Source organism: Coregonus lavaretus, assembly GCF_964263955.1.
Source record: "Coregonus lavaretus genome assembly, chromosome: 28".
NCBI lineage: Eukaryota > Metazoa > Chordata > Actinopteri > Salmoniformes > Salmonidae > Coregonus > Coregonus lavaretus.
Genome location: NC_140015.1, coordinates 29,692,356 through 29,704,960, shown reverse-complemented (window position 1 = coordinate 29,704,960; position 12,605 = coordinate 29,692,356). Strand labels below are relative to the sequence as shown.

The window sequence follows — 12,605 nt, the reverse complement described above, 5'->3', positions numbered from 1 at the left end:
CAGCTAGCTAGGGCTGTGGGCCGGCAGATCCTACCTGCGATGGGGAGCCTGACTTACAGACCGACTCCTCTCTCTCCCAGCCTCCTCCTCCTTCTTTGCTCCATACCTCTGGTTCTTTGATCCTGGAAAGGGAGACATCAGCCTACTTGTACACTGATGTGACCTCCTGAGAGGGCTTGGGTTGTAGGTCTTGGTGGGGGTGCTGGAGCTGGGTACGGGAGCCAGAGAGAGGGTAAGGGTGTGAGTGGGCACCAGAGACGGGGACTTTGGGCCGTTGGCTGGACGTGTCCTCGCGAACCTTGACCTCTCAGTGGACACCACCAGGGTCAAGATGAGGCGCTTTCTGAGCCGCAAGGGCCGCTTCTCACTGCGCCAGAGCAAGTCTGGACCTCGCGGTGCCTCCAAAGATTTCTGTAAGTCTTTACTTTAATTCCTTTTTATTATTCCTCTTATCTGCTTCATCCCTCTCTTCTGGAGAGAGGAGGAGAGACAGAAGATAACAAAAGGACTAAAGCTGTGTGTGTATCTAGGTCGCAGGCTTCACAACTATTTCAGATTTGGAGAAGGGAGAAGAAGGCTGTGGGAAGTTTAATCTCGACGGTGGGGTTGTGTGTCCTGGAACATCAGAGAAAGAAATGTTTGATTTAACCAATGTACTTTCTCACAGGTCTAAGATGTCCTAATTTATTTTGACACGTTACTTTAGACTTTGTTGTTTTATGACCCAATACATGGAGGCTTACAAAGTGAAATATAGAACGACGTGTTCTCACTTGCTGTGTTCTGAACTTTTATCCGGATAATCCGGGGCTCGTACATTTTCATAACACCATTACTTTTTTATTTTCCCTGCAAAGGCAGTGTAGAAATATGTCATGATGCCACTGTAGTCAGATTTTCTCTTTTGAATTGTCTCAAACTGATCTAATCCTGACCATCCATTTCTTGTTCAACATACAATAGACTACCTATACACATTGGTGCTGAGAGAGAGAGAGAGAAGAAGAGAGACTGAAAGAGAGAGAGAGCGAGTGTGTGTGTGTGTGTGCGCGTGTGCGTGTGCGTGTGTCTTCATGCACCCCTTGCTAATGAAAGAAAGATTGCCACTTAAGTCATTGACTTGTACTGAAATTGCATAAACTGCCTGCTGTAGTCATGGAACCCATTCATCTTTTCATTAAACATTAATCCTCATAGGATTACATTATCATATGGCCTATTAAAATGAATGAGGCTGCGGCTGTAGACTCCAGTGTTGGGAGGTTAACAGTCTGGTACAGGAGAGAGAGGAGAATGATTGGGTACATCTCAATACTCTAAAGACGTTTCCTCCCGTTGTATCCAGCTTTCCTTCAACTGCACTGATCTGAAACAACTGGACAAGAGAAAGCAAGTCATTTTGATAGGCCTGTCTCTGCCACTTTGCCTTCAGCTATCGCGTCTGTTCAGTGCAGATGAGTGAGCGGAAACGAGGATAGGAAGCCATTTTAGAGTATTGAGTTGCAGTATGAGAATGAGGCCAGTGACCAGGGGAGGGCCAGCAGTTCAGAACAGAAAGATATGACAGACAGGCTGAGTCCCAACAGTCTAAAACAGCATCCTTCCCTCATGTTCTGTCCTTCATGATCACTGGTCTTAAAGGAACTTGAAGGAACTTCGGTAAAAACAATATGGTGGAAACGTATATTCAGTTTGACCTGTTCTTGATGGAGAGGACAGGTGGTGCTTATATTTGATCTCTCTAAACATTGACTATATTCACTCTTCAGAATAAAATTATATTTATTTGTTATTAAGTTATTTCTTATTGATTGCTATTATATAATAAAGTCACGTTTTTTCCTATAGTTGATGTTCCACTCTCGAACCCTCCAAGCGGGGCGTTATACTATGGAGGTATGATAGTGTCTGTTAAAAAGTGATACCACTGTGTTCGACCATTGTGGATGCCCCTTAAGAGCAGAAAAACCTTCTCAACCCATTTCATTTTTGTGATGCTTCAGTCTCTGGTTCTCTCGCCCATTCAGATGATGCTTTCCGTCAACAAATGGGCTGTCCTCCAATGAATAATCCAATGAATATCAGTAAGACTTTTAAACTAGTTTCAAGTCCCAGATCTGGGTTGAAATACTATTTTAAATCTTTCAAATACTTTTACAGTTTGCTTTAGTTGCCTGGGGTTCCAGATGGGTGGGATTTGCAACTATTCCATTGGTTCAATTGTGCTTGGCAAGCTCAATCAAGCCCAGATAAAGTATTTACAATTATTTCAAATATTATTTGAACCCGGGTCAGTCAAGTACAGCTACAGTGTAGTAGTCTCTTCACTGCCGCTTGTCTCCGCCTCAGTGAGACAAGCAACTGTGAGAAGAGACTACAATGTAGTTAAAGGTAGACTCAGCGATACAAATGTACCGTTAGCAGATCGGGATGACTTCCAAAACATCAAAGAGCGCGAAGCAAGAGGCAAATCTCCTCCGCTGTTGTTGTCACGCAGCTATCACGTTGCAGGAGAGTGACGCAAACTCTCGTGAACATGTGCAGATGCTCTGTGGTGTGCATGCTCACAAGTGCAGCCTCTTGCATGGCACTCACTCTCCAGTAGCTTTGGTTCTTCACACAGCTGCTCATATCGCTGAGTCTCCATTTAAATGGTATCATAATGTGACATTGCATGACATTGTTATTAAAATAATCTACACTCTTATGCCCCAAATACATCAAGGTACCCTGGTTTTACCTGGGCTCTGTCTTCAGTTCAGGTCATCCCAGATTATCAGACCCTGCTTTGGATCCCTTGTCCAGAGGCAGGTCTGACCCTGGTCTTACCTGGGTCTCCACCAGTGTATTTGGGGAAACCTGGATTCTCATTATAGTTCCTGAATCTCGCCACGCCTCCTACTGGTGTAAAACAAATAAGTACCCATAATGTTTTACCATTCTACCACAGCAGGAGGCGTGCATGTGCCTGTGTCTATAATCTGCTATATTTGGGGATAGTATTTGAGAAAAGCATGGACTCTAGACCTTGGTAATAGCAGTGTTTGTGTTAGAAGTATCCTGGTCCCAGATCTGTTTGTGCTCTTGCCAACTACATTGCTGTCATTGCTAAGTCAAACATGTACCATAAGGAGTTGTCAAGACAGCAGAAACAGACTGGCACCCAGGCTATGTATAACAGGCTTAAGTAACCAACCCAATCCTGACTACTCTCCAGACCTGACCCTCCCGGCGACCAATCAGAACTGGCCGGAGGAGTTTGGGTTCACTCTGGGGGGCGCGGGCCCCAGCTACATCCTGTCTGTGATTGAGGGCAGCAGTGCCTACCTGGCGGGCCTGCAGCCTGGGGACCAGGTGGTGGACATCGAGGGCCAGGAGGTGTCCTCTCTCAGCACCCAGGCCTTGGTGGCCCTGGCACAGACTCTGAAGACTGTACCCCCCAGCATCGGAGTGGTGTCACGCATAGAACAGGTCTGGAACAGATGGGAGGTCATTTAGGCTTCAGTGATGCAGATAGTGGACGTTTTACCTCGGTTTTTCATTAGAGACATTTTTGAAAGGCAGATAGGAGTTGTTTGTGACAGTGTTGTTGCATGTTACATAAGCCCCAGTGTGATCACTACTACTGATCTGGAACTGTGAGCTGGGTAACACATAAGTCTAGGGCAAAATGACATGTACTTTTAAAACAACCTCCATTACTTTCCATGCAGATACTTATCAAATAGACAGTTCATTGACTTCACATCTAATTTTAATCTGACTGTTGGTTCCCATTCCCTAGATGGACATCAACCCAGGCCCCGACGGCCGTTTCGGCTTCACCATCGTAGGAGACTGCCCCCTCCTGGTGGATGACTGCCTGCCCAACTCCCCGGCGGGCCGCAGCGGCCTCCGGGCCGGCGACTACGTCATGGAGGTCAACGGGATCCCCGTCAAGTATCACGAAACGGCGGCGGCCATGATCAAGGTGGCGCAGGGGCGCCCACTGCGTCTGGGCGTGCTCAGTATGAGACGGAGGATCAAGCGCCTCAGCCACAGTATGAGGGAGGTGTCACTGAGCGGGGATAGCGTCAGGCAGGACCGTGCACACAAGGCCCTGGAGTTTAACAAGAAGGTGTGTGGGTGGCAGGGGTGTGTGTGTGTAGGGTGAGTGTGTGTGTGTCTGCATCTTTGTCTGTCTCTGTGTCTGTCTCCATCTCCGACTCTGTCTCTGTGTCTGTGTCTGTCTCCGTCTCCATCTCTGTCTCTGTCTCCATCTCTGTCTCTGTCTGTGTCTCCATCTGTGGAGGTCTCCACACACACAAGCCCACGTCAACAGGAAGTTGTGTTTATCTTCTTGCAGGTGGAGGAGGTGCTTGGTGATGAACCAGATATAAAGGAACAGCTGTTTGGTGTTCTGAAACAGTACGCAGCCGAGAGGAACGTGGAGAACCTAGCTGAAGCCCTCCCGGACATCTTAACCAATGAGGACCATCAGCAGCTGATTGACAGCGTCAGGTACCAATCAGCTGATTATAACACACTGTCATGCTGCCTCTTTGTGGCATTACGTCATGGTCAGATTTTTATAATGAAGAGATGTTGAATAAGGGGTCAGACAAGAGCCCTGTTTCCCAATAGCGATGGATCTTAAGCTTACGAATGTTTTAACAATGCATCGTTCCTATAACGGCCAAAGTTGTCACATGCGTTTCCCAAAACACCACATAGAGAGAACGTTCACTAAGTGCGTCGTTAGAAGGAGAATGATTCCACAATACTGACAACGGATCAGCTCCTAGAGAGATATTATCACCTATGGCTGCAAATATTGAGGCGACTTAGACTATTCTAATGCTTACCCTATAAGGGACAGTTCGAAATGTACTGGGGGGGTGTCATAATTATTTTTTTTTAAACTCCCCAACAGTTGAAGATTATATGGCAAATAGAAATCAAAACTGGATGGTGTTCAGAGATAGATGAGAGGTGTTGAGGGGAGCTGAAGGGTGGGACTAAAAATAAAAAATAAACGAGATAACTAATGTAAAATATACTGTGTAAAATGTATATAGGTTCAGAACTTTTGTGAAACATCCCAGCATAGTTGAAAAATATATGGCAAATAGAAATCAAAACGGGATGGTGTTCAGAGATAGATGAGAGGTGTTGAGGGGAGCTGAAGGGTGGGATTAAAAACAAACAAATGATAACTAATGTAAAATATACCTTGTCCCTAAAATGTATATAGTATGTACTATATACAGTGAGGGGAAAAAAAGTATTTGATCCCCTGCTGATTTTGTATGTTTGCCCACTGACAATGAAATGATCAGTCTATAATTTTAATGGTAGGTTTATTTGAACAGTGAGAGACAGAATAACAACAAAAAAATCCAGAAAAACGCATGTCAAAAATGTTATAAATTGATTTGCATTTTAATGAGGGAAATAAGTATTTGACCCCCTCTCAATCAGAAAGATTTCTGGCTCCCAGGTGTCTTTTATACAGGTAACGAGCTGAGATTAGGAGCACACTCTTAAAGGGAGTGCTCCTAATCTCAGCTTGTTACCTGTATAAAAGACACCTGTCCACAGAAGCAATCAATCAATCAGATTCCAAACTCTCCACCATGGCCAAGACCAAAGAGCTCTCCAAGGATGTCAGGGACAAGATTGTAGACCTACACAAGGCTGGAATGGGCTACAAGACCATCGCCAAGCAGCTTGGTGAGAAGGTGACAACAGTTGGTGCGATTATTCGCAAATGGAAGAAACACAAAAGAACTGTCAATCTCCCTCGGCCTGGGGCACCATGCAAGATCTCACCTCGTGGAGTTGCAATGATCATGAAAACGGTGAGGAATCGGCCCAGAACTACACGGGAGGATATTGTCAATGATCTCAAGGCAGCTGGGACCATAGTCACCAAGAAAACAATTGGTAACACACTACGCCGTCAAGGACTGAAATCCTGCAGCGCCCGCAAGGTCCCCATGCTCAAGAAAGCACATATACAGGGCCGTCTGAAGTTTGCCAATGAACATCTGAATGATTCAGAGGAGAACTGGGTGAAAGTGTTGTGGTCAGATGAGACCAAAATCGAGCTCTTTGGCATCAACTCAACTCGCCGTGTTTGGAGGAGGAGGAATGCTGCCTATGACCCCAAGAACACCATCCCCACCATCAAACATGAAGGTGGAAACATTATGCTTTGGGGGTGTTTTTCTGCTAAGGGGACAGGACAACTTCACCGCATCAAAGGGACGATGGACGGGGCCATGTACCGTCAAATCTTGGGTGAGAACCTCCTTCCCTCAGCCAGGGCATTGAAAAATGGGTTGTGGATGGGTATTCCAGCATGACAATGACCCAAAACACACGGCCAAGGCAACAAAGGAGTGGCTCAAGAAGAAGCACATTAAGGTCCTGGAGTGGCCTAGCCAGTCTCCAGACCTTAATCCCATAAAAAATCTGTGGAGGGAGCTGAAGGTTCGAGTTGACAAACATCAGCCTCGAAACCTTAATGACTTGGAGAAGATCTGCAAAGAGGAGTGGGACAAAATCCCTCCTGAGATGTGTGCAAACCTGGTGGCCAACTACAAGAAACATCTGACCTCTGTGATTGCCAACAAGAGTTTTGCCACCAAGTACTAAGTCATGTTTTGCAGAGGGGTCAAATACTTCCCTCATTAAAATGCAAATCAATTCATAACATTTTTGACATGCGTTTTTCTGGATTTTCTTGTTGTTATTCTGTCTCTCACTGTTCAAATAAACCTACCATTAAAATTATAGACTGATCATGTCTTTATCAGTGGGCAAACGTACAAAATCAGCAGGGGATCAAATACTTTTTTCCCTCACTGTAAGCTGGAAGTGGAAGCCTAAGTGTTGTTGTCCATTAGTTTACGCCAATTAGGTGAGGGGTGGTAGGGTTAGGGGAAAATAATAAAGGAAAATATATACATAAAAAAAAAATATATATATATATATATACACTACCGTTCAAAAGTTTGGGGTCACTTAGAAATGTCCTTGTTTTCGAAAGAAAAGCAATTTTTTTGTCCATTAAAATAACATCAAATTGATCAGAAATAATAATAATAATAATATGCTATTTAGCAGACGCTTTTATCCAAAGCGACTTACAGTCATGTGTGCATACATTTTTACGTATGGGTGGTCCCGGAGATCGAACCCACTACCCTGGCGTTACAAGCGCCATGCTCTACCAATTGAGCTACAGAGGACCACCCATACGTAAAAATGTATGCACACATGACTGTAAGTCGCTTTGGATAAAAGCGTCTGCTAAATAGCATATTATTATTATTATTATTATTATTTCTGATCAATCTGATGTTATTTTAATACACAAAAAAATGTAACAGTGTAGACATTGTTAATGTTGTAAATGGCTATTGTAGCTGGAAACGGCTGATATTTAATGGAATATCTACATAGGCGTACAGAGGCCCATTATCAACAACCATCAGTCCTGTGTTCCAATGGCACGTTGTGTTTGCTAATCCAAGTTTATCATTTAAAAAGGCTAAATGGTCATTAGAAAACCCTTTTGCAATTATGTTAGCACAGCTGAAAACTGTTATGCTGATTAAAGAAGCAATCAAACTGGCCTTCTTGAGACTAGTTGAGTATCTGGAGCATCAGCAATTGTGGGTTCGATTACAGGCTCAAAATGGCCAGAAACAAATAACTTTCTTCTGAAACTCGTCAGTCTATTCTTGTTCTGAGAAATGAAGGCTATTCCATGCGAGAAATTGCCAAGAAACTGAAGATCTCGTACAACGCTGTGTACTACTCCCTTCACAGAACAGCGCAAACTGGCTCTAACCAGAATAGAAAGAGAAGTGGGAGGCCCCGGTGCACAACTGAGCAAGCGGACAAAAACTTTAGAGTGTCTAGTTTGAGAAACAGACGCCTCACAGGTCCTCAACTGGCAGCTTCATTAAATGGTACCCGCAAAACACCAGTCTCAACGTCAAGAGTGAAGAGGTGACTCCGGGATGCTGACCTTCTAGGCAGAGTTGCAAAGACAAAGCCATATCTCAGACTGGCCAATAAAAATAAAAGATTAAGATGGGCAAAAGAACACAGACACTGGACAGAGGAAGATTGGAAAAAAGTGTTATGGACAGACTAATCGAAGTTTGAGGTGTTCGGATCACAAAAAAGAACATTTGTGAGACACAGACCAAATGAAAAGATGCTGGAGGAGTGCTTGATGCCGTCTGTCAAGCATGGTGGAGGCAATGATGGTCTGGAGGTGCTTTGGTGGTGGTAAAGTGGGAGATTTGTACAGGGTAAAAGGGATCTTGAAGAAGGAAGGCTATCACATGCAACGCCATGCCATACCCTGTGGACGGCGCTTGATTGGAGCCAATTTCCTCCTACAACAGGACAATGACCCAAAGCACAGCTCCAAACTATGCAATAACTATTTAGGGAACAAGCAGTCAGCTGGTATTCTGTCTATAATGGAGTGGCCAGCACAGTCACCGGATCTCAACCCTATTGAGCTGTTGTGGGAGCAGCTTGACCGTATGGTACGTAAGAAGTGCCCATCAAGCCAATCCAACTTGTGGGAGGTGCTTCAGGAAGCATGGGGTGAAATCTCTTCAGATTACCTCAACAAATTGACAACTAGAATGCCAAAGGTCTGCAAGGCTGTAATTGCTGCAAATGGAGGATTCTTTGACGAAAGCAAAGTTTGAAGGACACAATTATTATTTCAATTAAAAATCATTATTTCTAACCTTGTCAATGACTACATTTACTATTCATTTTGCTATATTTCCTATTCTAACTCATTTCATGTATGTTTTCATGGAAAACAAGGAAATGTCTAAGTGACCCCAAACTTTTGAACGGTAGTTTATATATATTTAAAATAATATATATTTATAAAACAATATATAAGGGGGATTGGAAATGATGCAGACAATTACATTGATAGAAGCCACAATATATACAGTGAGGGAAAAAAGTATTTGATCCCCTGCTGACTTTGTACGTTTGCCCACTGACAAAGACATGATCAGTCTATAATTTTAATGGTAGGTTTATTTGAACAGTGAGAGACAGAATAACAACAACAAAATCCAGAAAAACACATGTCAAAAATGTTATAAATTGATTTGCATTTTAATATGGGAAATAAGTATTTGACCCCTCTGCAAACATGACTTAGTACTTGGTGGCAAAACCCTTGTTGGCAATCACAGAGGTCAGACGTTTCTTGTAGTTGGCCACCAGGTTTGCACACATCTCAGGAGGGATTTTGTCCCACTCCTCTTTCCAGATCGTCTCCAAGTGATTAAGGTTTCGAGCCTGACGTTTGACAACTCGAACCTTCAGCTCCCTCCACAGATTTTCTATGGGATTAAAGGTCTGGAGACTGGCTAGGCCACTCCAGGACCTTAATGTGCTTCTTCTTGAGCCACTCCTTTGTTGCCTTGGCCATGTGTTTTGGGTAATTGTCATGCTGGAATACCCATCCACAACCCATTTTCAATGCCCTGGCTGAGGGAAGGAGGTTCTCACCCAAGATTTGACGGTACATGGCGCCGTCCATCGTCCCTTTGATGCGGTGAAGTTGTCCTGTCCCCTAAGCAGAAAAACACCCCCAAAGCATAATGTTTCCACCTTCATGTTTGATGGTGGGGATGGTGTTCTTGGGGTCATAGGCAGCATTCCTCCTCCTCCAAACACGGCGAGTTGAGTTGATGCCAAAGAGCTCGATTTTGGTCTCATCTGACCACAACACTTTCACCCAGTTCTCCTCTGAATCATTCAGATGTTCATTGGCAAACTTCAGACGGCCCTGTATATGTGCTTTCTTGAGCATGGGGACCTTGCGGGCGCTGCAGGATTTCAGTCCTTGACGGCGTAGTGTGTTACCAATTGTTTTCTTGGTGACTATGGTCCCAGCTGCCTTGAGATCATTGACAATATCCTCCCGTGTAGTTCTGGGCCGATTCCTCACCGTTTTCATGATCATTGCAACTCCACGAGGTGAGATCTTGCATGGTGCCCCAGGCCGAGGGAGATTGACAGTTATTTTGTGTTTCTTCCATTTGCGAATAATCGCACCAACTGTTGTCACCTTCTCACCAAGCTGCTTGGCGATGGTCTTGTAGCCCATTCCAGCCTTGTGTAGGTCTACAATCTTGTCCCTGACATCCTTGGAGAGCTCTTTGGTCTTGGCCATGGTGGAGAGTTTGGAATCTGATTGATTGATTGCTTCTGTGGACAGGTGTCTTTTATACAGGTAACAAGCTGAGATTAGGAGTACTCCCTTTAAGAGTGTGCTCCTAATCTCAGCTCGTTACCTGTATAAAAGACACCTGGGAGCCAGAAATCTTTCTGATTGAGAGGGGGTCAAATACTTATTTCCCTCATTAAAATGCAAATCAATTTATAACATTTTTGACATGCATTTTTCTGGATTTTTTTGTTGTTATTCTGTCTCTCACTGTTCAAATAAACCTACCATTAAAATTATAGACTGATCATTTCTTTGTCAGTGGGCAAACGTACAAAATCAACAAATCTGTTTGTTTCTTTGTTTGTGTGCGTGTGTGATATGATTAGTGCTTTAATATTGGATATGTTTCATCGAGGTTGCTTACAGGGATGGCTCAGACGTGAAATGCTATGATGTCCATATACTGAACATATGTGTATAATGTTTATGATCTATGGTAAAATCTTAGTTTCATCACATGGTGTATTATTCCTAATTGCCCCCAAGGGGGCTAATACCGTTGTATTGAATTGAATGGAACCTGATTGAGTTGCACGTTTGTGAGAAAATATGGAGCAGTCCGCGAAAACTGAACCCTTTGAGCAATCCAAAATCGATCTCGTCCATTTAGATCGATTGGTTCAGTTCAGCTCACCTGGATGACTTACTGTGCATTGGATCAGGACAATTGATTTTACCCACAGGGGGAGCTTTGAATGTTCATTGTAATGAATCATATTCAAGTGGTCTACCAATACCCTTTGTGTTTTAGTGTTCTATTACACAGCAATGAGCTTGGGGAGAGTCTAGTAGACCTTAGTGTGTTTAACCGACCAGGACCAGTAAGTGTGCTGATCTAGGATTAGTTTAGCCTTTTAGATCATATTGAATAGAATTATATGGACAGGGGGGACCTGATCCTAGATCAGAACTCCTACTCTGAGATGCTTTATAAATACAGGCCCTGGCTGAGGTATTAATCGATATGGTAATCTTGAACAACAATAGGTCTGCATTGGAGGAACAAGAGCAATTTAATTGCATGACAATCAATATTTAATCGAAAAACTGCTTTCCTCATAATTCTTCCTCAGAAAGGTGGGAGGAACAGAATTAGTTATGTGACGAAGCTCAATGACTTTGATCAGATGTCACCAGTGGGCTGTCTCGTGGTGAGGACTGCCTGTTTGAAATCCTCCTCGGGCTGGAGATGTCAGTTTGGTTTGCATACTCAATGGATGCGTCCCAAATGGCACCCTATTCCCTATATAGTGCACTACTTTTAACCAGGCTCTGGTCTAAACTAGTGCACTATGTAGGTAATAGAGTGACATTTGTGAGCCAGGCCATTTATCCTTCAGGTACAGAGGAAAACTGTCAAAGTCCCCAGGGAATATCACGTTTCTTTCTTCTTAGCATTGATAGCGAAATAGAAAACAAACATTTTTGTGTGCGCAGGCACTTTCTGTGTGTCTGAGAGACTTATATACACACACATTTTTTGCATCACATTGTTGATTATCATCATTTTTTCAGTCTCTTTATCCAGCTCTTAGCTTCTCTGCAGGCACTTTGCTGTTGGTGTTAGGGAGATGCACACACGCAGTCACTCTCACACACATCTGCTGCATCTGCACACTGCAGTGACAGGCTTTGGACACACACACACATACACGCACGCACTCACACACATACACACACACACACTGTTCCTTCCTCTGGTTTGGATTTATAAACCCTGCAGAAAGCGATGCTGCTGATGATGACCTGCTTCAGGTGAGTACTGCTGCCTGGTGATCTGAGTGATGTTAGTACTGTGATTTGGGCAGGTGTTGTGAAATAGACAGTTATGCAGGTATTGTGTACTCAATAAGATACAGCATAGGGGCGGCAGGTAGCCTAGCGGTTGTAGCATTGGGCCAGTAACCGAAAGGTCGCTGGTTCGAAAACCTGAGCCGACAAGGTGAAAAATATCTGTCTATGTGCCCTTGAGCAAGGCACTTTACGTTAATTTGATCCAGGGGCGCTGTACTACTATTAGTGACCCTGTAAAACACATTTCACTGCATCTGTCTGGTGATGGGGAGGATTTTGGTTTATTTGACTAAGCCTTTGGCCAGTTTGATCAGTTTTGTGTTCCTCTCATCTTCCTGTAATTGATAATGCCAGCTGATATGTCGAAATGTCATAGAGTCTGGAGTTTAGAAAATTGCTGCTATTTGTCAACAACTGTACTAATGATGGTTGGTAGACAGGACTGTTTTGTCAGAACGCAATGGTACTAATACTCAGTTGATAGCTAGGCTACCAAAGGTAAATTCTAGTTTACGTGTTATCAATTGTCAAAATAAAT

The 12,605-nt window shown here is 43.7% G+C and overlaps 1 protein-coding gene across 1 annotated transcript in view; it reads left to right on the top strand.

The window, feature by feature from the left end:
* Positions 1–331: 331 nt before the first annotated feature.
* Positions 332–12,605, top strand: part of LOC311104495 (delphilin-like) — a gene marked incomplete at its 5' end in the record, with an annotated part of 55,174 nt that continues 42,900 nt past the window's right edge. The window contains 4 exons of the mRNA XM_084146349.1: positions 332–413; positions 3,218–3,471; positions 3,785–4,117; positions 4,346–4,500. Coding sequence (XP_084002475.1) covers positions 332–413; positions 3,218–3,471; positions 3,785–4,117; positions 4,346–4,500 — 824 coding nt within the window. The remainder of the gene's footprint in view (positions 414–3,217; positions 3,472–3,784; positions 4,118–4,345; positions 4,501–12,605) is intronic.